General features: G+C 39.7%; 1 protein-coding gene across 5 annotated transcripts in view; it reads left to right on the top strand.

Moving 5' to 3' along the window:
* Positions 1-18,382, top strand: part of Tbk1 (TANK binding kinase 1) — a 46,560-nt gene extending 28,178 nt beyond the window's left edge. For 4 of the 5 annotated variants that reach the window (XM_090327969.1, XM_090327973.1, XM_090327974.1 and 1 more), the window contains 12 exons: positions 828-886; positions 1,287-1,378; positions 2,654-2,755; positions 4,350-4,428; positions 11,167-11,288; positions 11,383-11,459; positions 12,768-12,807; positions 13,507-13,608; positions 13,702-13,798; positions 14,630-14,736; positions 15,203-15,274; positions 17,617-18,381. In XM_090327969.1, the coding sequence (XP_090184095.1) occupies positions 828-886; positions 1,287-1,378; positions 2,654-2,755; positions 4,350-4,428; positions 11,167-11,288; positions 11,383-11,459; positions 12,768-12,807; positions 13,507-13,608; positions 13,702-13,798; positions 14,630-14,736; positions 15,203-15,274; positions 17,617-17,668 (1,001 nt within the window). In that variant the 3' untranslated portion in view covers positions 17,669-18,381. Of the gene's footprint in view, positions 1-827; positions 887-1,286; positions 1,379-2,653; positions 2,756-4,349; positions 4,429-11,166; positions 11,289-11,382; positions 11,460-12,767; positions 12,808-13,506; positions 13,609-13,701; positions 13,799-14,629; positions 14,737-15,202; positions 15,275-17,616 lie in introns of all 5 variants that reach the window. The other variant, XM_090327976.1, reaches the window with a different exon arrangement.
* The last annotated feature ends 6,542 nt before the right edge of the window (positions 18,383-24,924 follow it).

Raw genomic sequence — 24,924 nt, forward strand, 5'->3', positions numbered from 1 at the left:
TTCTTTTTTGTTGTTGTTGTTCATGGGGCTTGGACTCTGGGCCTGGGCGTTGTCCCTGAGCTCTTCAGCTCAAGGCTACCGCCCTACCCCTTGAGCCACAGCACCACTTCCGGTTTTCTAGTGGTTAATTGGAGATAAGAGTCTCACAGTCTTTAGTTCCTGGGCTGGCTTTGAACAGCAATCCTCAGATCTCAGCCCCCTGAGTAGCTAGGATTACAGGTATGAGCCACCATGCCCGGCTTTTATCCAGTCTTTGTAGGACATTGCGCCACACTTTAGAATCTAACAAAAGCCAGTTCTACATTTTTTAATTGTTTAATTATTTATCTTCCTGATTTAAAAAAAAACAATTACTTCAATTTTTACATTCCTATTGGACTTTAGTATCTTATTTAGGTGTAAACAAAATCATTGACTTCATTGTATTGAAGTATGTTTTTCAAAAAAAGGAAACACCTTAGAAATAAATATTGGAGGTAATCAGAGAATAAACATTGTTTTAAGTAGTTGTTTAGGGAAGAAAAGAGTTTGCGGCTGGGAGTTTGGCCTAGTGGTAAGAGTGCTTGCCTAGCATGAATGAAGGCCTGGGTTCAATTCCTTGGTACCACATACATAGAAACCGGAAGTGGTACTGTAGCTCAAGTGGTGGAGTGCTGGCCTTGAGAAAACCTAAGGCCAGTGCTTAGGCCCTAAGCTCAAGCCCCAAGACTGGCTAAAAATTAAAAAAAAAAGAGTTTTGCCTCTGATACTCAGTTTATACATTATATTTGCCAGTGTAAAGGATGAGTTTTATTTAATGTGTTTACCTCTTTTACTTCATATTTCAGTTTCCCTCCCTAAAGTACATCCACGTTATGATTTAGATGGAGATGCAAGCATGGCTAAGGTTAGTAGTTAAGAAAATTACTATGTAAACATTTGATTTTCAATTATCTTGTCAGTAGAAGAGGCATAAGCATCATGTTTATATATGTGTCTAAGTCAGTTAGGAACTTATTCTTTTAAATTGTTACTTTTTCTAAATTATTTGTATTCTCTCTACTTGGTATACTTTTTTGAACTTACTATAACAAAAAATTTTCTATCAATTAGAATTAAATTTACATTAAGATTAAAATTTCATCCTTAAAATTATGATGAAATATTAGTTATTATAGCTACACTTAGATTTTGGACATTGGGACATAACCTGATGGGACTCTGTAAACCTGAAAATGTGTGTTAAAGTTTTTCCTGCCCTGTGCAACTGTAGCACCAAATACTGACACCTCTTATTCTTCCATCAGGCAGTAACTGGGGTTGTGTGTTATGCGTGTAGAATTGCCAGTACTTTGCTGCTTTATCAGGAATTAATGCGAAAGGGAATTCGGTGGTTGATGTAAGTAACAGTTTGAAATTTTTAAATTATTCTTCTGCTAGATCTCTCTGAATAATTGATAATCACCCATTTGTTGACACTAATTCAGACTAGTTAGGACCATGAGCTTGATGTCTGTTTGCTTGTATTCTGTTTGCTTCATAGTCAGTTTACAAACATAGTTGATGGAGCTGGGCACTCATGGCTCATGCCTGTAATCCTAGCTACTCAGGAGTCAGCCTCCTGATCTCAGCGATCTGAGGATTGTGGCTTAATGCCATCCTGATGGGAAAGTCCGTAAGACTCATCTCTGGATTAATCACCAGCAAACTGGACGTGGTTGTAGCTCAAGTAGTAGAGCTCCTGCCTGGGGCACAAAAGGTCAGGCACGCATCCCAGCCCTAAGTTCAAGCCCCAGGATTAGCACAGAAGCAAAAACAGCTTTTGCTACTTTTCATTTATTTTTTTAAGATAACCTTCTGAAACCGAGAAGACAAATAGATCCAAAACTTTAAAACTACGGTGTGATTTCCAATGACCTTGACTTCATGGTTATTTTGATGTCTTAGAAGACTTTGAGTCAGACTCAGTGGCACACACCTGTAATCCTAACTACTCAGGAGGCTGAGATCTGAGGATCATGATTCAAAGCCAACCCAGCCACTAAAGTCTGTGAGACTCTTATCTCCAATTAACCACCAGAAAACCAGAAGTGGTACTGTTGTTTAGGGGGTAGGGTGGTAGACTTGAGCTGAAAAACTCAGGTACAACGCCCAGGCCCAAAGTTCAAGCCGCACAACCAACCAAAAAAAAAAAGACAATGACTTCAGCATTGATGTATTCAGTACAGTATAGTCTTTCTATGGGTTAAATAATCAGAATCTTTCTCTACCTTTTTCCTAAATAAAGTCATATATACCTTCTTAAATAGTGTTATAGAACTGTAATTCACATACTATATAATTCGTCCATTAAAAATGTACAAATCAGTGCGTTTTTTTTTTTATGTTCACAGGGCTATGCAACCATTACCTCTAAGTTTAGAACACTTTCATCAACCCCAAACCAATTGCTCACCGTTTTCCCCCAAACCATCCAGCCCTAGGCAACCACTAAAACAATGTCTCTATGGATTTGCCTATTCTATTTATTACCTTATTAAGTATTCCTGAAAACAAAAAAGTTATTGAACTTCTATTCATTTTTACATGCTACTTTATAGTGTGCTGGTATAATTAGTAATAAAAAAATAAATGATTCCTTAGGTAAACTAATGGAAATAATGTTATTTTGCAGTGAATTAGTTAAAGATGATTACAATGAAACTGTTCACAAAAAGACAGAAGTTGTGATTACATTGGATTTCTGCATCAGAAACATTGAGAAAACTGTGAAAGCGTGAGTAGACTTTCTTCTTTGCTAGCTGTGGAAAAGTATTCAATGTTCTATTTAATTTAGTTGTCTTATGGCATGCTGCGCAAGTGCTTGTGTTACACAGCATCCTTACAATAGTGGTTGGTTCAGCCTAAAGGGAAAATTAACAATTTTCTCAGTAAGAAATGTACATCATCTCTGGTGGCATTTTTTACCATCCCTTTGTACAGGACAAGATTGAGGGAGCTAAAAAGCTTATCTTGTCTAGCAGGAAAATGTGAAACTTCTTACCAACTAAGAGAATAAGCAGTATCTATATAATGGCCATTTGTACATAATTTTTAGAATTTTAGGAATTACTTTTACTTTTTTCTTATATGTAAGGCTTATGTCTGGAGATTTTTGAAAAATTGATCATTTAAGCTGCCTTCTTCATAGGATTGCAGAGGAAACTTAATAAATGAAGTCAGTATCTACTGTTGACCTCTGTTGATTCTTAAATCTAGAATTTTTACTATTATACTGGCAGATTATTTGAAATTAACTTAACCTGTTTAATTTCATTCTTATCTGTGGTTCTTCCATAGGACAATTAACCACCAGAAAACCGGAAGTGGTGCTGTAGTTTAAGGGATAGAGCACTAGCCTTGATCTGAAGATCTCAGGGACAGCACCCAGGCCCAGACTGACCAAAAAAAAGATCTTTATGAAGGCCTCAAGAGTTTTTTTATAACCTGATGGCATTTAGACTTTGAATACATTTTTATTAAGTAGTTACAATAAAGAAATAAGTAGTTATATAAAAATTTAAGTTATAAAAATTAAAATAGCTGGATGCTGATTGCTCACATCTGTAATCCTAGCTGCTCAGGAAGCTGAGATATGAGGATCCAAGTTTGGAGCCAGCCTGGGCAGGAAAGTCTGTGAGACTTTTAGCTTCAACTTAATTAACAGAAAACTGAAAATGGAGCTCTGGCTTAAAGTGTAACAGGGTTAGTCTTGAGCTAAAAAATCTCAGGGACAGTGCCCAGGCTCCTACGATGAACCAAAACAAACAAACAAAACTGAATTCATAAAACATCTTTTGCCGGCACAGTGGCTACTCAGGAGGCTAAGATCTGAGAATAACAGTTCAAAGCCAGCCTGGGCACTAAAGTCCCAAGTCCATGAGACTCTTATCTCCAATTAACCACTAGAAAATGGGAAGTGGGGCTGTAGCTCAAGGGGTATGACAGTACCTGTGAGCTGAAAAGCTAAGGGACAGTGCCCAGGCCCAGATTTCAAGCCCCATGACCAACAAAAAAAAAAATTCTTCTAAAATATATGCGTTTATTTATTTATTTTGTGGGTCATGGGGCTTGAACTCAGCCTGGGCACTGTCCCTGAGCTCTTCAGCTCTAGACTACCACCCTACCCTTGAGCCAAGCCCCACTTCCCCTTTTCTAGTGATTAATTGGAGATAAAAGTCTTAGGTCCTTTTGTGCCTGGGCTGGCTTTGAACCTTGATCCACAGATCTCAGCCTCCTGAGTAGCTAGGATTACAGGCGTGAACCACTGCACCCAGCAAATATACGCATTTATTATACTCACTTTTTTTATATGAATGACTTCCATGCAGATATGAAAAGTTGATGAAGATTCACCTAGAAGCAGCAGAATTAGGTGAAATTTCAGACATACACACCAAGTTGTTGAGAGTAAGTATTTGCAAAAGTATGAAAATTATAAGGCCATATTGGACAAGGCAAGATTGGACTTAAACTTCTTAGAGCAATGAGATTTCTACAGATCTCCAGGCAAAGAGCATCTTTAGAGACTTACAATAATTAATAACCTTTACCACTATGAAATTTTTTATAATGTTTACAAATTGCCTTCTGTGTTTTTAAATTTGAATAGCTGTCTGTTCCTCTCATCTTCCTCACCTATTCTTCACTTCCTGTTTTTCAAGTCTAATGCTCTTATATTGCTCCTATAGCAGTTAAAGCAAATTTATGAGTGCAAATTAACATCCATTTCAATATAGGCTGTTTAAACTTGTTTAGAATGAAATGCAAATAGGAGAATATCAAATCATTTCCAAATTCAAAGTAAAGAAAAATTTATAATTCTCAAGGCAGTGGATCATTTCTGTAACTAGAGAATATAATAAGGACACAAGTCTCTACCAACAGATGCAAATAATTACAAAAAGTCTTTGACTCTCATTTAAATATATTATAAAGGTTCATGGATCACTCCCAGATTTCTCACTGTTTACTTAGCTATGCCTGTCTGGCCACTGAAAGCCTTCTATTCTTTGCATCCTTGTTTTTGTTTTTTCTTAAAAATAGACCGTATTGTGGCTCTGTGGTAGATGAGTAGTAGATCACCTACCTAGCAAATAAGAGGCCCTGAGTTCAGTAACATAAAAAAAAAATACGAAGTGTAACAAAAGACCATTTCTTTCCTTACTTGTCTCATGTATTGTGCCAATTAAATGATATAGAAAAAAATACTATATATACTATATAAGCTTTAAGCATTTGAAGTGCTCATTAAATAAATGTTAAGTTTTGGGGGAAAGGGTTTTCCATCTTATACTGAACTTTAGTTGTTGTTTTTCCTTAATTTTATATCTCAAACAGTGGGTTTCTAAAATATGAAGCAAGAACAAGTAATAAGTTGTAAATTTGGGTACATTGCAATCAGCAAGGTTTTTGTTTTTTGGGTTTTTTTTAATGAAATGAGTCAAAATTAAGAGTGCATCAAGCATGAGGAAATTACTGTCCCATGAAACTCTCAGTTCAATTTATAGATTTTTAAGATGTTACTGAATTAATGGCCAGGAGTTTGCACAGATTCCTCGGTACCACATACATAGAAAAGCCGGAAGTGGTGCTGTGCCTCAAGTGGTAGAGCACTGGCCTTGAGGAAAGCCCAAGGACAGTGCTCAGGCCCTGAGTACAGTCCCCAACTGGCAAAAAAAAAAAGTTGCTGAATTAAAACAAATTGAATTTCTACTGAGCCTTGGTCCAAAAGTTTGAGAATTTCTGCTATAAAGTGATTGAAAGTCAGAGAAACAAGAGATTGGTCATGCTCAGTAGTAACCTGCTGTTAATTGAAAAGAGCTCTATTGTTATGAATGTATTGCATGGGGCCGGGAGTTTGGCCTAGTGGTAGAGTGCTTGCCTAGCATGCACAAAGACCCAGGTTCGATTCCTCGATACCACATATATAGCAAAAAGCCAGAAGTGGTGCTGTGGCTCAAGTGGTAGAGCCCTATCCTTGACAGTGCTCAGGCCCTGACCTCATGCCAAGGACTGGCAAAAATAAATAAATGAATGAATGAATGAATAAATAAATAAATAAATGTATTGCATTTTTTCTTAGAACTTGACCTAGCTCGTGCATTGGCGATGGATATTCATTCCCAGCCCTAAAAATACTGTTTCATAATTGTTCAGTCATAATTGTTCAGTTTCAGTGACATTCTTGTAAGATTTGTATTTCTTTTTTTTTTTTTTTTTTTTTTTTTTTTGCCAGTCCTGTGCTTGAGCTCAGGGCCTGAGCACTGTCCTTGGACTTTCTCAAGGCTAGAGCTCTACCACTTGAGCCTCAGCAACACTTCCAGCTTTTTTCTATGTATGTGGTACCGAGGAATCGAACCCGGGTCTTCATGCATGCTAGGCAAGCACTTTAACCACTAGGCCAAACTCCCGGCCTAAGATTTGTATTTCTTACGAGAGCTAAAGGAGAGATGAGTAAATAGCTTAATGATATTGTCTTTAAGGACTAGAAGTCTCAGTCTTCTAACTTAAAGCCAGCTTCTTTTCACTAGGTTAAATTGTTTTTCCTCACAAGTAGTTGAGTTGTGTCTCTTTCCCTAATGAAGACCTTTAAAAAATTAAGTTTTTTAGTTATTAATTAGAATGTAAATTGTATTAGTGCAATGATTAATATAAGGAATGTTTGGCTATAAATTCTAATAACTAGGGGCCAGGAATTTAGCTTAGTGGTTGAGTGCTTGCCTAGCATGCACAAAGACCTGGGTTCGATTCCTTGGTACCACATGCATAGAAAAAAAGCTAGAAATGGTGCTGAGGCTCAAGTGGTAGAGCTCTAACCTTGAGAAAGTCCAAGGACAGTGCTCAGACCCTGAGCTCAAGCCCAGGACTGGCAAAAAATAAATAAATAAATTAATTAATTCTAATAACTAAAGTTGAGAACATTAGAGTATAAACTAATTTATTAATAGAAAAAATGCCACATATGTTTACTACTCAAGCAGTGGTTATTAAAGTCTCTTCAGCATCCTGAAATAGTACAGGACACTGTTCCTCCCCCTTATCTCCTCTACTTCTCTGTTCTTCCTCTTCTGGTGACATTGGAGTTTGAACCCAGGGCCTCCTACTTGCTATGACAGTGTTCTACTACTTGAGTTATGACTCTAGCCCTCTTGTTGGCTAGTTATTTTGGAGACAGACTCTAGTGAACTTTTCTGCCCCAGCTACCCTTGTAGCTTGAGCTTTCAGAGCTTACTCGTCACCATAGCTAAGATTACAGGCACAAGTTTTTAGTGCCTATCTGATGCAAGTTCTGTTTAGTGAATTTAGTTTTCGTCTGTGTTATCAGTTAGTAGGGTTCTTCTATCCCTATTTTTTTCAGGGCCAGAGGATCTAGTTCACTTATCTAATGCATTGTGCCTACACTTTGGCCACACATGGGTGAATGGATAAGGAGTGAGTAGAATAGTATCTCGTTCATTTCAGTGACAAAGATAACTATAAGATTTTATTCAACTTGTTTACAAGTACTCATTCATTTACTTAGTTGGTCAGTTCATTTATTCTATACATTTAAGAGACCTGAAAACATAGGACCAATTTATGGTACTGAGTTGGACAAAAAGATGATCAAAGAGATTTTGTTGTGTTGTGTTTTATTTTGTTTTGCCAGCCCTGGGCCTTGAACTCAGGACCTGGGCACCGTTCTTGGGGTTTCTCAAGGCTAGAGCTCTACCACTTGAGCCACAGCACCACTTCTGGCTTTTATCTGTGTACATGGTACCAAGGAATCTAACCCAGAGCTTTGTGCATGCAAGGCAAGCACTCTACCACTAGGTCACTGCTCACTGCCCGAGTTTTGTTTTTTTTGTTTTTTGTTTTTTCAGCGCAATCATTTATTACATAATAGATCAAATCAGCAGCTTTTTATGTGGTATTCTAAGATGGCTGAAAGTCTCAGTGGCCTTTGTCAGAAAGTAGCTTAGATATTTGTTGCTCTTTCCTCTGAGCCTTTACATCCCCACCTGCTGTTTCCTACAACTTCCCTTACTAGTTGCACATCAGCCAAAAGGACTGCAGTCTTATTTGTTGGTCTTCTGAATAAGATTTCCTACCATAAAATAAAGGCTTTAAAATTTTGAACTTATTAAGTATTGTTTTAACCATTAGCTTACCTATTAGATTTAAAAAGTATCTTCCAGATCATGGTTATACAGGTATAAAGGTCTCATCCTGATGAAAAGCAAAGATTTTTGGACCAGTTTGGAATAATCTAATAAAAAATGCTCATTCTGAATGAGGGTCTGTACTGTATTGGGAGGGCGAATAATAAAATACATATCGATTCTTAGCTTAACTTAGTTGGAAACACATTCGATTTTTATTTTGTTTTGTTTTTAAAGCAGAACTGATTTTAGTAAGCAGAATCCAATCATTGTGAATGGATCTTCCTTTCTGTCTGTAGGGAGCTGGGGGAAGTCAACCCAGGCATGAGACCCTTCTAAAGGGCTAAAATTCTGCTTGAGTGTTAAAGTTCTGTGAGTCTTAGTTCAAAAACAAAGTTTCAAAACAAGGAAACCCGAGGATACTACCATTGCAGTTTTCTGGGTTCCAAGGCATCAGCCCTTTTGGGACATGTGATGTTCTCCGCCTTGTAAAGCTTTCCTGCTAGAGTAGGAGGTATGCAGTTAGGGTTGTGGGGTACAGAGGTGTGAAGAGCCTATGATTGGCTTTTCTAGGTGAGGTTAGGAACACAGGGAAGAGGAAGCACTGGGCCAAAACCAGTCCCCTTGGCTCAACCTCAGACAGCACACAAGGTCATGCCTGCTTCCTGTCCTTTCACTTGGAAACTCCCTCAGGCTCATCTGTTGGGGCTTGGACTGCAAAGAAGGAAATAACATGTTCCCCAAGCCCCAGCTCTTCTTGGTTCATGGCTGGATATAGAGGAGGACATGGACAGATGCTTGAAGGGGTCAAGAGATCCCTTCTCCCAGACCAGAGAGCAGATAAACCTATCAGGACTCTTGAAATATCTAGGCATATTAATTCTAACTTCTATCCTTTCTTAATAAGTTTTACAAATACTCAATAACATGATAAGTAAGTGATATATTTCCTAAGCTTAATTTTAGAAAGGATTGGATAAATCTTCTGTTCATTTCCTTTTTTTTTTTTTTTTTAAATTTTGTGCCAGGCCTAGAGCTTGAACTAGCTTATTTTGATAGTCTCTGAGCTGTCTCTGAGCTTCTTTTGCCCACTTGAGCTGCAGTGACATTTCTGGCTTTTTCAGTGACTAATTAGAGGTAAAAGTCTCACAGATTTTCCTGCCTAGGCTAGCTTTGAACCACACTCCTCAGATCTCAGCCTCATAAATAACTAGGATTACAGGTCTGAACACCATTGCCCAATTGTTCATTTATCTTTTTAAGAAATTAATTTATTGCCATACCTGTAATCCTAGCTACTCAGGAGGTTGAGATCTGAGGATCGCGGTTCAAAGCTAGCCTAGACACTAAAATGAGTGAGACTCTTAACTCCAACTAACCACTAGAAAACTGGAAGTGGTGGTAGGAACTAGGGTAGCTGAAGAGCTCAGGGACAGTGCCCAGGCCCAGAGTTCAAGCCCCATAGTTTACAAATAATAATAATTAGTAGTAGTAGTAGTAGTAATAGTAGTATTGGGCAGGGATTTTGGCCTATTGGTAGAGTGCTTGCCTAGAATGCATGAAAACCTGGGTTCACATTCCTTGGTACGACAAAAATAGAAAAAAGCTAGAAATGGTGCTGTGGCTCAAATGGTAGAGCCACTAGCCTTGAGAAAGCCCAAGGACAGTGCTCAGGCCCTGAATTGAAACCCCAGCTGGGGTTCCACAGTACTGGGAATTTAACTCAGGAGCTCACACTTTTAGGAGGCAGGAATTCTACCACTCCAGCCATAGCTCCAACCCTTTTTGCAGTGGTTATTTTCAAGATCATTCCACACCTGGGTCAGCCTGTGCTGCTGTCATACTTTTGCTTCCTTGTGTCACTGAGGATGATCACATCAAGCCACCACACCTGGCCATTAGTTGAAATGGAGTCTCAAAAACTGCCCAGGCTGGCCTCAAGCTGTGAATCTTCCGTCTCTGGCCTAATCACATGGCTTCAGTTTTCATTTTTAAGAGTTAATTTTTTTTTTGCCTTTTATAAGCAAAGCGCATATCATACTTACCCACATATTCCATTGGGCACTTTTGTAATACTTCTGTCCTTTAATGTTAATAACACTCTGCAAATGAATATTAACTAATTTTTTCAGAAAAATAAACATAATATTAAACAATTAAAAGTTTCTAGCAGGACACTGATGAGTCATGGCTATAATCATAACTATTTAGAGGCTGAGATCAGAAGATTAAGGTTTGAAGCCAGCCTGACCAGAAAAATGCCCAAGACACTGTCTCCAAATTAACCAGCAGAAAGCCCAGCAGGGGGCCAAGAGTGTGGCCTAGTGATAGCATGCTCTCCTAGAATGCATAAAACCCTGGGTTCAATTCCCTGGAACCATATACACAGAAAACACCAGAAGGAGCACTGTGGCTCAAGTGGCAGAGTGCTAGCCTTGAGCAAAAAGTGTCCAAGGACAGTGCCTAGGCCCTGAGTTCAAGCCCCAGGACTGGCAAAAAAAAAAAATCCCAGCAGGATGCATGGCTCAAGTAATAGAGTACTAGCCTTGATCTAAAAAGCTGAAAAAATGCAAAGCCCTGAGTTCAAGCCCCAGTACCAGCATGCATACACAAAAAAAGAGTAATTATTGGGATGGTTGGGAGTGTGGCTCATGTGACAAAGCACAGCCTGGAGTTCAAAACCTACCTGAAATTAAAAGAGCATTTACTGTGTAAGGTAGGCAGTTCAGTAGCACTTGCCTCACATGTGTAAGTTCCTGGGTTTAATGCATAGCAAAATTAAAAAAATAAAAGGATATTTTCCATTTGCAATGTTTGAATATTAGTCTATATTATATTTTCATTGGTGGAAATCGTCCTAAGAAACTGCTCTTGCATTTCAAGATGTAAATAATTAGCTTGAATTGGTGTAATCTACAAAGGAATGCAGTACAGACTGTAGACTGTACTATAATGATCATTTCTGGCTTTGGCAACTGGATCTGATGCCATTGGTTTTATTTAGCTTTCCAGCTCTCAGGGAACAATAGAAAGCAGTCTTCAGGACATCGAGAACAGACTGTCTCCTGGTGGCTTGCTGGCTGATGCATGGGCACATCAAGAAGGCACTCATCCAAAAGATAGAAAGTACGTCATAACTCTACTAGGAGTGCTTAATCTTATTAAAGGTCCTTTTCATATCAATTCAGTTAATTTTTTTGGGTTTTTCTTTCTTAAATAGTGTAGAAAAACTACAAGTCCTGTTAAATTGCATCACAGAGATTTACTATCAATTCAAAAAAGACAAAGCAGAACGTAGTAAGTAAAATTTGCTGTTTGTTAATCTGTTGAAATCAGACTTATCAATTATAATTCCATTGGATTACTGTGGTATATTTGTAAGACTATTCCAATTACTAGTTTTAGAGATATGATCCCATTAGAAAACAGCTTGAATGTACAAAACATGGTGATTGAAATCAACCTTTGAAATATGTTCTATCAGGCTCCTATACTTGAAAGAGTTTAAAGACCAGGCAGATAGGCAGATAAGAGCCTAGACAAAGAGGAGCCAGTGAGACTGAGGAGGCCAGAGCATAGCCATCCCATCAGAAATCACTGGTGACACACTGATCACCAAGTGTGAACCCCAGACTGCCCATTTATAAGAAAATCTAGGGGTACCAGTTAGCATGCCTGCCTGTCAAGAACAAGGACCAGAAGTTAAATCCCAGTACTCCTTCCCCTCCCCCAGTAAAAGAAAAACTGGAGGTCTGGGTATAGTGCCTTGCGCCCATAATTCTAGCTGCTTAGGAGACAAAGATTGGGAGGATTGAGGTTCAAGGCAAAAAGTTAGTAAGACTACCCTCTCAGTGAACAAGCTGCATATCTGCAATAAGCAGGCATAGGTTAGGAGCACTGGGATCTGAGGTTGATCTTAAGCTGATCAATTACTGGAGCAAAGGAGAGCTGGGGATGTATATGGCATGATAGTGGAGTACTGGCCAAGCAAGCGCAAGGACCCAGCTTCAAATTTCAGTACTTGAAGAAAAAAGAAAATGATTGAAATACAAGTCTTGTTAGAAATACCCTGGTTTGAAAATGGTGCTGTGGCTCAAGGGGTAGAGTGGTAACCTTGAGCTGAAGAGCTTAGGGACAGTGCCCAAGCCCAGAGTTCAAGTCCCACTACCAACCAAAAAAAAACCCCTGTTTTTTAAATGTTGCTAGTTGTGTGTTTGTGTGTTAATATTGTACAATCAAAGAAAATCTGTAAGTCATGTTTAGCCCAGAGGCCGCAAGTCTGGCATCTGCGTCAAACTCTTTTTTGAAGCAATAATTTCTTTTTTTTTTTTTTGCCAGTCCTGGGCTTGAGCTCAAGGCCTGAGCACTGTCCTTGGACTTTCTCAAGGCTAGAGCTCTACCACTTGAGCCTCAGCACCACTTCTGGCTTTTTTCTATGTATGTGGTAGCGAGGAATCGAACCCGGGTCTTCATGCATGCTAGGCAAGCACTTTAACCACTAGGCCAAACTCCCGGCCCTGAAGCAATAATTTCTAAAGAAAAAATAAGGTTCATGATATTACAATTCCACATTAACATAAATATATATTATTTTCTTATTTCTAGGACTAGCTTATAATGAAGAACAAATCCACAAATTTGATAAGTAAGTGTCTAGATTGTGGTTAGTAAGTTGGGTGTTTTCATAGCTATTTCAGTGGCCTTTATTTATTTGATTCTTTTTAGAAAATCAGATTCAGGATAGGCACTAGTGTCTCACACCTATATTCCTAGCTACTGATCTGAGGATCACAGTTCAAAGCCAGCTCAGGCATATCTCCAGTTAATCACCAGAAAACCTGGTAGTGCTGTAGTTCAAAGTGGTAGAGCACTAGCCTTGAGCTGAAGATCTCAAGGACAGTGCCCAGGCCCAGTGTTCAAGCCCTATGCCCAGGAAAAAAAAATACAGATTCAGCAACAAATATTTATTTGCCTTAACTTTATTGTATTGTTACTCTGACTGAACTTTTTGAAGCCCATTCATCTGGTCCCTGACTGGCAGGAGGTCAGGACCAGGGGCCTCAGGTGCTGTGTTTGCAAGGTAGTAGAAATCAAGAAATAGAAGCAAGGACAAATAAACCACATTCTTTGTTAGTATATATTGTGGGAACATTCTTTATTTTAAATCATCTTTTTCCTCTTGCTGCTATAATGTCTACCTTAGAAACTTTCGCCATCTACTGCAAATATACAAAAATCACACAGTCATTGTAGGAAATATTTAGGAAGCCTTTGAAAATGTTTAAATCCTGAAAGTAGAAACAGGGACATTGATATAAGCCTTTTTGGTTATTTCTATACACAGGCAAAAACTGTATTACCATGCAACAAAAGCTATGACCCACTTTACAGATGAATGTGTTAAAAAGTACGAAGCATTTTTTGATAAGTCTGAAGAATGGATGAGGTAAGGACACTATTTTGGAGGTGATAATGTGTTCTGTATATTGTGAGAATTTTACCCTAAGCTGCCTACTAACAGATTCTTTTTGATTTTCAGAAAGATGCTTCATCTTAGGAAACAGTTATTATCTTTAACTAGTCAGTGTTTTGATATTGAAGAAGAAGTATCAAAGTATCAAGACTACACTAATGAGGTACAGCTATCAAAAGTATTTTAGAGGAGCCAGAGGCATGGCTCAAATGGTAGAGCACCTATATAGCAAGTATGAGGCACAATCCCTACTACCACCAAAAAAGTGTCTATATTAAAATCTTTTACCCTGTTAGGAGAAATTAAAATTCAGCTGTCCTAAATTTATTTCTGATGATTAAGAATGGAGAGGTAGGGAGCCAGGAGTTTGACCTAGTGGTAGAATGTTTGCCTGGCAGGCATGAAGACCCAGGTTTGATTCTTCGGTACCACAAACATAGAAAAAGCCAAAAGTAGTGCTGAGGCTCAAGTGGTAAATCTTATACCATTTGTAAGAAAAGTTATTTTAAGGAGCTCCAGTGGCACGTTCAGTTAGTGTGTGATACTTCTAAGAAAAGTTATTTTAAGCCAGGCACGGTGGCTCACTCCTGTATTCCTAGCTACTCAGGAGGCTGAGATCTGATGATCAAGATTCAAATCCAGCCCAAGCACAAAAGACCTTAACCTCTAGAAAATAAGAAGTGGGGCTTAGCGCAAGGGTAGGGCGGTAGCCTTGAGCTGAAGAGCTCAGGAACAACGCCCAGGCCCAGGGGTAGGGTGGTAGCCTTGAGCCAAAGAGCTCAGAGACAGCGTGTAGGCCAAGTTCAAGCCCCGTGGCCCACAAAAATAGATAAATACGTACATTAAAGTTATTTTAAAAGCGTATTAAGTGTGTATCATTATGGCTTTTGAATAGAAATTTAATGCTGTAAAAGACTCACTAGTAGCTGTAAAATTGATCTGTGAATTATACAAAGTAGTTCTTGTTCTGAAATGTAGCTTTCTGACATTTTAGTTACAAGAAACTCTGCCTCAGAAAATGTTTGCAGCCTCCAGTGGAATCAAACATACCATGACCACAATCTACCCAAGTTCTAACACATTAGTGGAAATGACTCTTGGGTAAGAGACTTATTTGAAAATTATAATGGTTCCATTTTATTGTTGTTTGTAATCTTGCTATGATATTTTGAAAGATATATGTTGTGAAATACAGTTGTTATTTATTGATGATTTAGAGCTATAGAACTAAAGCCTAATATAAATATAATTCTAAAAATGTATACATATTTCCTTTCTCTCTCCTTTGCCTGTCCTGGGGCTTGAACTCAGGGCCTGGGCACTGTTCCTGAGCTCCTATGTCTAGGTTAGTATTCTACCATTTAAGCCACAGCACCACTTCCAGCTTTTTTGATATTTAATTAGAGCTAGATTCTCATGGACTTTCCTGCCTGGGCTGGCTTTGAACCACTATCCTCATGTCTCAGCCTTCTGAATAGCTAGGATTATAGGCGTGAGCCATCATCCCTTAGCTATGTGCACACTTTTCTAAGCAGAGATGTTTGTTTTCTTTATTTTGTATGTATAGTATGAAGAAGTTAAAGGAAGAAATGGAAGGAGTAGTTAAAGAACTTGCTGAAAATAATCATATTTTAGAAAGGTGAGTGACTTGGAACTCATCCTCTCTGAATTCACTGTTTTTAAAACAGTCCCTTTATTTTATTAACCAGTCTTATCATTTGTTGAGATAATTGTTTAGACTTCATTCTGCTTAGTTCTCACTAAGTTCTTTATTGTAGCATTATTGGTTTTTGAGGAAGACGTGTTGCTTTGCTTTTTCATGAATTTTGTAATCTTTCATGGGTATTCTACACATCAGGGGCCAAGATTTGTGGAGATTTCAGTCTCCTGCATCCTTTAGCTGGTGGTTTCTTACGGCTTCCTTCAGGAGGCTGGCCCCTGAGTGATGGTGAATAGATTGGAAGCGTGGGTGTTGGGTTACACAGAGTTAGACACTATATGTGGAGCTTCCCTCCCTTCAGACCGAGGAAGCTTGCTTTCAAGCTTTGTAAGTTCTGATGAAGGTCTGTTTAGATGAATATAGGATGCTCTGGGAAAATCTCCTTTAACCAAGGTGAGAGTGAGAGTAGGAAAGTAGAATAATAGTAGATAGTTATTTATATAGGATGAAAGGGCTGGGAGCTAACCTTTGTAGGAGAACTTAAAGGTTGGTGGAGTGAGATAAATAGGAAAAAAATTAATGTTGAGTTGGGTTAGGGAGTGGGGAAGGTGAATAAAAATTAAAAATCAGACACAAAAAAGAAAACAGATAGCATCAGTGATCACAAAGGAAAGCTGGAAGTAGAGCTGTGAAGTAGAGCCTTGAGGGGGGGCGAAAATAGCTCAGGAACAGTGTCCAGGCCCTTTAGTTCAAGCCCTAAAATTGGCAAACACATAAAAAAAGGGAAAAAGACAGAGGGGGTGGAGAAAGAAAATATATAAGAAAAACAATAACAACAAAATGATGTTCAAGTGATCTAGTTACCAAACATGAGATTAGGGAATGAGGTTGAGGATGAGTGAGTGTGGGTGGTAAGAGAAAATGAGTAAGGAAGATATTGCACTTTACATAGAGGGGGAATGAGGATGGGAAAGAGCTATGGGAAGTGGAAGATACATGATTTAAAAGAGAATTCTATAAGGCAGGTGTTAGGATTCAGGTATGATTTCAGAGAAAAGGAAGAGGAGAAGCAAACTTTAAAAAAAATCCATAACAGGCCTATGCTAGCATGTAGAAGTTAAAAGGCAATGTTCTTATCTAGTGAATATAAAAGAAAAGCCAATTAAACAAATACAACACTTAAAGGAAAACAGGAACAGAGACTTACATTAGTATAATGCAAAATATGAATCTTTTACTGTTCTTATATGTGCATATATGTATATTTATATGTAGAATTCTCTACTGCTTTTAGTGTGAGGCCTTTGCTTTCCTGAGGCCTTCAGAATTTAAGCTGATGGCCTTTGTCTAAACTCCTGTTAACTGAAAGGTGAAGTCTTAACTAATACTTGCATTCAAAACACAGAATGATTAAATTGCAGCCTTTGTACCCAACTTTCCTATTACCCTCAGCATAACTTTCTGTTTAGCTGGTTCCATTCCTTAACTATCCCTTGAGATGTCACATTCCTAATTCCCTCCCTCCCTCCCTTCCTTCCTTCTTCCCCCCCCCACCCCCTCTTTCTTTCTTGGTGGGTCATAGGGCTTGAACTCGGCCTGGGTGCTGTCCCTGAGCCCTTCAACTCAAGGCTACTGCCCTACCCCTGATCCAAGCCCCACTTCCTGTTTTCTAGAGGTTAATTAGAGATAAGTGTCTCAGCTTGGGCTGGCTTTGAACCATAATCCTCATATATCAGCCTCCTGAGTAGTTAGGATTACAGGTGTAAGCCACCATGCCGGCTTCCATTTCTTTCTTTTCTTTCCTTTTTTTTTTTCCCCCTGTGTATGTGGTATGGAGGGATGAAACCGAGGGCTTCATGCATGTTAGGCAGGCACTCTACCACTAGGCCATGCTTCTGGCCTTCCAATTCCATTTCTTAGCTTATAAATAGTCTTTACCGAAAAGAAATTATCCAGTTTTCTGGTTCTTACTAACATTTTCTCAGTTTTGTACTCTCCAAGGAACTGATTTTTTTTGTCTGATTATGATACCTCCACTTTTCGTCAGTAAGAAATAGAACAAACTAGAGTGGCTTAACCTGTTTAAAAAACTGTTTATTACCTGTACATTTCTTTGAAATGTTGAGAACCAGAGATTGAGGGTGTAATTTAAGTGCCTACCTAGCATAAGGCCTAGTATAAGGCCCCAAGTTCAGTTCCCAACATGAAGGGGGTTAGAAGGAAGAAAGGACGGAGGAAGGGTAAAAGGGAACAAAAATGGGTCAAATGAGTATATCGTATATCTTCTGAGATTATCTTTTTTCTTTTTACATGTGCTTTAGGTTTGGATCTTTAACGATGGATGGTGGCCTACGAAATGTAGACTGTCTTTAAAAGTTTTCTAAGAAGCTTGAGGAAAGTTTGTTTGCACAAGAAGATAACACTGGGGCATTAAATGAATGCCTTTATAGGTGATCTCTTATTTCTACAATTCAGTATTTCATGCAGTCGTGTAAATATGTACAGTATTGTAAATACATAAGAAATATATAAATTTTTGGCTGCTGTTCAGATGTAATTTTGTCTTTTAACATTTATAAGAACATGAGGCAGTTGACTTCAGTGATTCCTAACAGAAAGCCATGGCCAGTAGTACATCAAGATGCTGGTCCTCCCCTCTCTGGTAAGGCTAGCACAGTTACATTGCTAAGGGTGCCTATGGGAAGTATTTTTAGTGAAACCAAAGTTGGCCTCCTTACCAATCGGGAAAAACCAATAGCTGTCATTCTTGTGAGTGGAATGGACAGATGGCCTCTCTTGAGTGGGGAGCAGAGTCCAGCCACTGTTTTACTGGATCACAGCTCTCTTGTGAAGAATGGAGTGGCATTATTTTGTTTTACACAGTGCCCATATTCCAGTTTTTCTTGTATTTTTAATTTCAGATGAATTATTGAACAAAATTTTTATAGTGAATTATTTTAAGTTCATTTTTTCCTTGACCTTTAAATATATAAACGTCATTAAAAATCTAAGGTCATCTCAATTGTTTTAAGCTGTGTATTTCTTTTAATTCTGCTTACTATTTCATGAAAAAAATAAATTTCTCAATTTTAATGTAAGAAGTTTGTGTTTTCTGTATATCTAGTACGAGAAACAAATTACCTTTTCTTTTCTGTTATTAAACTCTGGGCCTTATTCATGCTAGGTAAGTCCTACCATTGTGTCACCTGCCAACCGTGTGCGTGTGCCTGCACGTGCGTGTGTGTGTGTGTGTGTGTGTGTGTGTGCACGTGTGCGTGTGTGCGCACGTTTGCTGGTACTGGAGCTTGAACTCAGGGCCGAGGCATTGTCCCTGAGATTGCAACTAGTGCTCTACCACTTAAGCCACAGCTCCACTTCTGGGGTTTTAGTAGTTAGAGAAAAGAAATTCATAGACTTTCTCATCGGGGCTGGCTTCAAGCTACAGTCCTCTGTTCTCAGCATACATTACTTGTACATATGTACAAATGTTTGCTAATCAATCTCAACCATTTTCCCATAACTCCTTTCCCTCCTTAAAACAATTACAGTGAGTTTTGTTTAATATTCATACATGCAGGCAAGCTTCTACCATATTTACCCATCTTACTTCCTATCCAGCTCACTCCCTACACACATACATACACATAGTTATACCTTCTACCTCCAACAGAGTCTGTTTTAGTTTGTTGTCGTTCTTTTTTTTTTTTTTAAGTATGATGTGAATTGTACCGAAGGGTTTCACTGTCCCCATGATATTTCAGATGTACATATATTACATTCTGTTCACACCAGGACTTCAAGCTTGTTAGGTAGGCACTCTTTTGCTGAGCCACACACCTCTAGCCCTCCTTTTCATTCTGATTATTTTTGAGCTAGAGTCTGGCTTTTTGCTCAGGCTGGTGTAGGCTATAGTCCTATTTATACTTTCTACTATAGCAGTGCATGACAGAGCTTTTTTTTGCCAGTCCTGGGGACTGAACTCAGGGCCTGAACTCTATCCTTAGGCTTTCCTCAAGGATAGTGCTCTACCACTTGAGCCACAGCACCAATTCTGGCTTTTCTATATATGTAGTACTGAGGAATCAAATTTTGGTCTTCTTGCATGCTAGGCAAGCACTCTACCACTAGGCCAAACTCCCAGCCCCAACACACAGAGCTTTTTCTGGTGAGTTTGAGTCTTATGAACTCTGCCTGGGTGACCTCAAGCCATAGTTCCTTCAGCTGGGATTTACAAGCATGAGCCACTTGGGCCTCACCACATTTCAGGTTTAAACTGACTTAATTCACAACAGGCAAATGATTTTTTTTTTAATTTGACCTTCATTCCTTTTTGCTTTAGTTCAATTTTATTTTATTTTATTTTTGCCAGTCCTGGGACTTGAACTCAGGACCTTGAACACTTTTTGCTCAAAGCCAGTGCTGTGCCATGAGCCACAGCACCACTTCCGGCTTTTCCTGTGTATGTAGTACCAAGGAATCAAACCCAGGGTTTTGTGCATACTAGGCGAGCACTCTACCATTAGGCTATGCTCCCAGCCCTTTAGTTCAATTTTAGATAAGATCTCTTATACTTTGTCTGAGCTCAGCTTCAGATTGTGAGGATATTCTCTTCACTCTGCCTCCCTCATAGCCAGGATTGCTGGTATGTATCACCACACTAAATGTATTTTTTGAGATGAACTAGTTTTTTTACCTGGGCTGCCTTCAAACCTTGATCCTTCCTGACTCTACCTCTGAAGTAGCTGGGATTATAGGCCTGATCCATTGAGGCTGGCCCTATTTGATATCATTGATTTATTTTGATACTAAGGATTTTCAGTGTCACATATACATATGAAAATAAATACCTTTATTCATATAAATACAGTTTTCCATTGTCAAGTGCCTGTTCTCAGCAAAGGGTACTTTAAACTTTGGTTTCATTTTCCATTTCATCATCTAGCATGTATATTGAACAACAGGTCAAATTTTATTCAAATCATGTGATAATTGATGTATTTGACAGATTTAGCTTTTAGGGTTTTTTGTTTGTTCGTTTGTTTGTTTTTTGCCAGTCCTGGGCTTGAGCTCAAGCCCTGAGCACTGTCCTTGGACTTTCTCAAGGATAGAGCTCTACCACTTGAGCCTCAGTACCCCTTCTGGCTTTTTTCTATGTATGTGGTACCAAGGAATCGAACCCGGGTCTTTGTGCATGCTAGGCAAGCACTTTAACCTCTAGGCCAAACTCCCAGCCCTTTAGGGGTTTTTTTCCCCATCACATCTAAGTGTGGAACCACCAGTAAATATTCATGCTGTGGAGATTCTGTATTTCTTAGTAGCATTCTGTATTTCTTAGACTGTTTGGTCTATATTAGTATGTTCTACAACTTCCTCAGTGGTAGTTGCTGTTTTCCTTATTGCAGTGATGTGGACACAAGCCTTCTTGCTTCCAGTGTTCTCTGGATTCATCATCAGGGCTAGAAATGTAGCCCACTGTAAAATATATGCTAAGCAAAAAAAAAAAAAAAAAAAAAATATATATATATATATATATGCTAAGCTTGCCTAAAGTTCGATACCCATCTTCAAAACAAAACATATAAGCAAGGCATCTGTCCTTAGACATGAATATGGACAAATAGCCTCCTTGTTAGTAGCTGTCTCCTGTAATCCTTGCCACTTAGGATGCTGAAACCTGTAGAATCAAGGTTTGAAGCTAGATGATGCAAAAAAAGTCCTTGAAACTCCATCTCCACTTAATCAGCAAAAATCCACACTGGAGATGTGGTTCAAGTGGTAGAGTACTAACTGAGGAAGCAGTCTGAGTTGGCATAGGCCCTAAGTTTAAACCCTGATATTGGAAAAACAAAACAAAACAAAAAAACTCACCCCCAGAGGATCAAGTTTTCTTATAGGATAAACTTGCTACTTTTTTCCTTTTTTTTTTTTTTTTTTTTTTTTGGCCCCCTTCTCTTTCTGGCCCCGCTCGCTCCGGACCCCCTCGCTCCGGCCCCGCTCGCTCGGCCCCGCTCGCTCCGGTCAGGCTCGCTCCCTCACGCTCCTGGCCCCGCTCGCTCGCTCCGGCCCCTTCTCGCTGTGGCCTCGGCCTCGCTGGCTCTGGCTTGGCTCGCTCCCGCACGCTCCGGCCCTGCTCGCTCCGGCTCCTTTTTTTTTTTTTTTTTGTGAGTCACATGGGGCTTGAATTCAGCCTAGGCGATGTCCCTGAGCTCTTCAGCTCAAGGCTACCACCCAACCCTTGAGCCTCAGCTCCACTTCTGGTTCTCTAGAGGTTAATTGGAGATAAGAGTCTCAATCATTTTGTTCCCAGGCTGCCTTTTAGCCCCATCCTCAGATCTCAGCCTCCTGAGTAGCTGGGATTACAGGCGTGAGCCACTGTACCCGGCCTCTCCCCCCCTCCCCCGTAGGGCTTGAACGCAAGGCCACTAGTGTCTGTGGAAAATACACAAAGAAAAGGAGAGCAAGGTGATGGCTTTAGCAGATAGCATGTTTGTCCTACAAATTACCATGGACAATTTTGTTGGATGCTAAGTTAGTGGGTTTTTTGTTTTGGTTTGCTTGATTTCACTCATGAAATAATCGTACTTTTTGATCGTCATCATGCAGTTTCTACTCAAGAAAGATTAAATGTTGCCCTAGATTGGGGTGGGGAGGTTGATTTTTGTTTTGTTTTCTTTTTGTACTGTGGTACTAAGGCTTGAACTCAAGGGCCTTATACTCTCACTTGGCTTTTTCACTTGAGGCTGGTGCTCTACCAATTGAACCACTTCCAGCTTTTTGGTGGTTAATTGGAGAGAAGAATCTTCCTTGCCCAGGCTGATTTTGAACTTCAGTCCTCAGATCTCAGCTTCCTCAGTAGCAATGATTATAAGCCTAAGCCACCAACACCTCACTTCTAATTGCTTCATTTTAAAGATGAGTGGTCTGCCTCTAGAAAGTGATGGACGGCTACAGAACGTGGGCCTGGCATGTGGAAGTCTCAGTCCTCTATTACAGCCCTGTGGTGTGTTTAAGCATCATTGGGTGGGACATGAGAGCCCTTCTGAGTATTTTATATATACCTTCAGCCCTGGATTATCCACATCTAATAGGCATGGGCACCCATTTCTCCGGGGTAAATTGTTCTAGTGTTCTGATTGCAGGATTCAGAGTATTTGCCTTCCAACAACCGATTCACTAGCACACAATGTGCAAAAGGAAGTATTTTTGCTGTAGCCTTACTCACCCATAGTGAGATGATTTAAATAGATGCTTAACAATATTCTACTTTTTGTTCTGTCTGTCATTATTTTGTGTAGTGAGCAGCCACTATTTATTTTGCTGAGTAGATTTATGAAAGCAAGCTTAAGAGATGGTGAGTTAGATGATGTTTATGAATTTGCCAGGCACTGGTAGCTCATGCCTACAATCCTAACACTGACATTCTGCAGCAGGACTGCAAATCAAGACCGTCTTTTTATGTCAAAATGACTTCCAACTTCCAGGCAAGAGCAGACTGTTCTCATCGATGCTCTTCCAGTCTGTGCAGCTCTTCCTATTGCATCCTTCTAAGGACCGCTTTCAGGGTTATTATGACATTTTATGTCTTAAGTATATACTTGTAGGCTTCTTGCTTTTCAGTCTGAAGAATAGGAAAGTAAGTTGGACTCTCACCCCTCAGTTCAACCTAATCTGTCCTACCTTATTAGGAATGGGTGCGCTTTTAACTTGTTTCTTTGTAACCATCTGTAATTTCAGTAGCTTCTCACTACAGATTTTTCACAGAGTAGAACATTTTATTTAGATAGCCCATCACTTCCATATTCTTACCCGCACCACCCCAACTTACCTCCTCCTCAGATCCCCTTTTTTTCATTCTAGTGTTGACTGATTTCCTCTCTCTCTCTCTCTCTCTCTCTCTCTCTCTCTCTCTCCCTCTCCCTCTCTCTCTCTGTCTCTCTCTCTCTCTGTCTCTCTCTCTCTCTCTCTCTCTCTCTCTCTCTCTCTCTCTCTCTCTCTCTCTCTCTCTCTCTCTCTCTCTCTCTCTCGTTCCCTAACCATGACCAAACAAGCCCTTAGAAAGTATTTATAAACATAACTAAGAAACTAGAGAGACTGGAACTACTTCCACTCTGTTCTGGAAAGTATTAGTTTACAATTACTTAAGAAAAGCAAAGTGAAGACTGAAAAATGGCAGAATCTGGCTGGTCCATACTTGCTTTTGTGGATGTTATAAAGAAAAAGTTGGCCAGGCAACTGGTGGCTCACACCTGTACTCCTAGCTACTCAGGAGGCTCAGATCTGAGGATCATGGTTCAAAGCCAGCCTGGGCAACAAAGTTTGTGAGACTCTTATCTCCTATTAACCACCAGAAACCAGATATGGTGCTATGGCTCAAAGTAATAGAACACTAGCCTCCAGAAAAGAGCCCTGGAACAGTGCCCAGACCCTGAGTTCTAGCCCCACAAGCAACAAAAAAGAAAGAAACAGTTGGCTGGGCACTGGTAGCTGCTATTCAGGAGATTGAGATCTAGGATCGTGGTTGAAAGCCAGCCCAGGCAGGAAGGTTTGTGATATGTGCAGGGGGAGATGACTCACCTCTGTAGTCCTAGCTACTGGGGGCACCTTCTCTTGAGTTTGGAGGCAGTGGTTCAGTCCACATGCCCAACCTGACCTCAACTTCAACACCTATGGTGGTTTTTCTGGAACCTGCAGGTGTTTGAGAGCAGGTCAGCAGAGGTCAGGCAACATGTGTGACTCACTCTTGTCAGACCCAGAACCTGTCTGCTATTCTCTACCAGCTAGCTGACCCAGGTTAGCACACAGAACAGTTTCCCATTGGGGCAGCAGGAGAAACGAAACATCTCCCAGTCACTTCAGCTCTTGTACTAACTGTGCTACTAAACAGTAAGAGATAGAAGTTAGAGTAACTGGAAGTTCAGCAAGGTTCTTTGAAGGGGAACTGGGTGTCCACTCCTTGGGAAATGAAAAAAAAAAAAAAGGCCCAGATTCCTCCTGAGAAGCTAAGATTGGATTCCATCCAGATTATGGCTTTCTGTTCTTGCAGCATCTCCTCCTGTGAGCACATCCCCTGTGAACAATCCCTCAGTGTCAGAGCAGTGTATGGGCGGGCAACCAAGAGATCCTCTAAGCAGGTAAAGCCACTGCAACTAGCATTAGAAGAGGCCTGACTTCCATTTTAAGTTCCTAATCTGATACTCTGCTTCTTAAAATGGGCGTATGGCTCATCTAACAGAAGCACACAGAAGAAACTCTTTTCCATCTTCGTCAAGATTGTTAGCTGGTATTTTATTTTTCTCTCTTCCATCTGCGTGGTTTTCCTGTTGCCTTGACTGTTTGTTAGATGGCTATAGTAGCTTGTACGGAAACTTTGCCAGTGTTATTCCCTAACTCACTTCAGTTTCACTGAAGAAGGGCTTCCAGAGGCTCACAGAAGCTAAAGAACTTACCCAGTTAAGCCCCAGTGTAAGAACCCTGATGTCTCTTCCCCACAAAAGATGGACCCAGCTCCTCTGCTGGCTTGCTTGATTCATCTCAGTAGAGGGGAGTTTATGAAATTATGCAAAGTTCCACTTACAAAATTTAGTCTCATATCCATGAATTCTTAAAGAACTGCCAACAGGGTAATAGTG

Source organism: Megascapheus bottae, chromosome 2 (assembly GCF_031878675.1).
Source record: "Megascapheus bottae isolate mThoBot1 chromosome 2, mThoBot2.hap1, whole genome shotgun sequence".
Classification (NCBI taxonomy): Eukaryota; Metazoa; Chordata; class Mammalia; order Rodentia; family Geomyidae; genus Megascapheus; species Megascapheus bottae.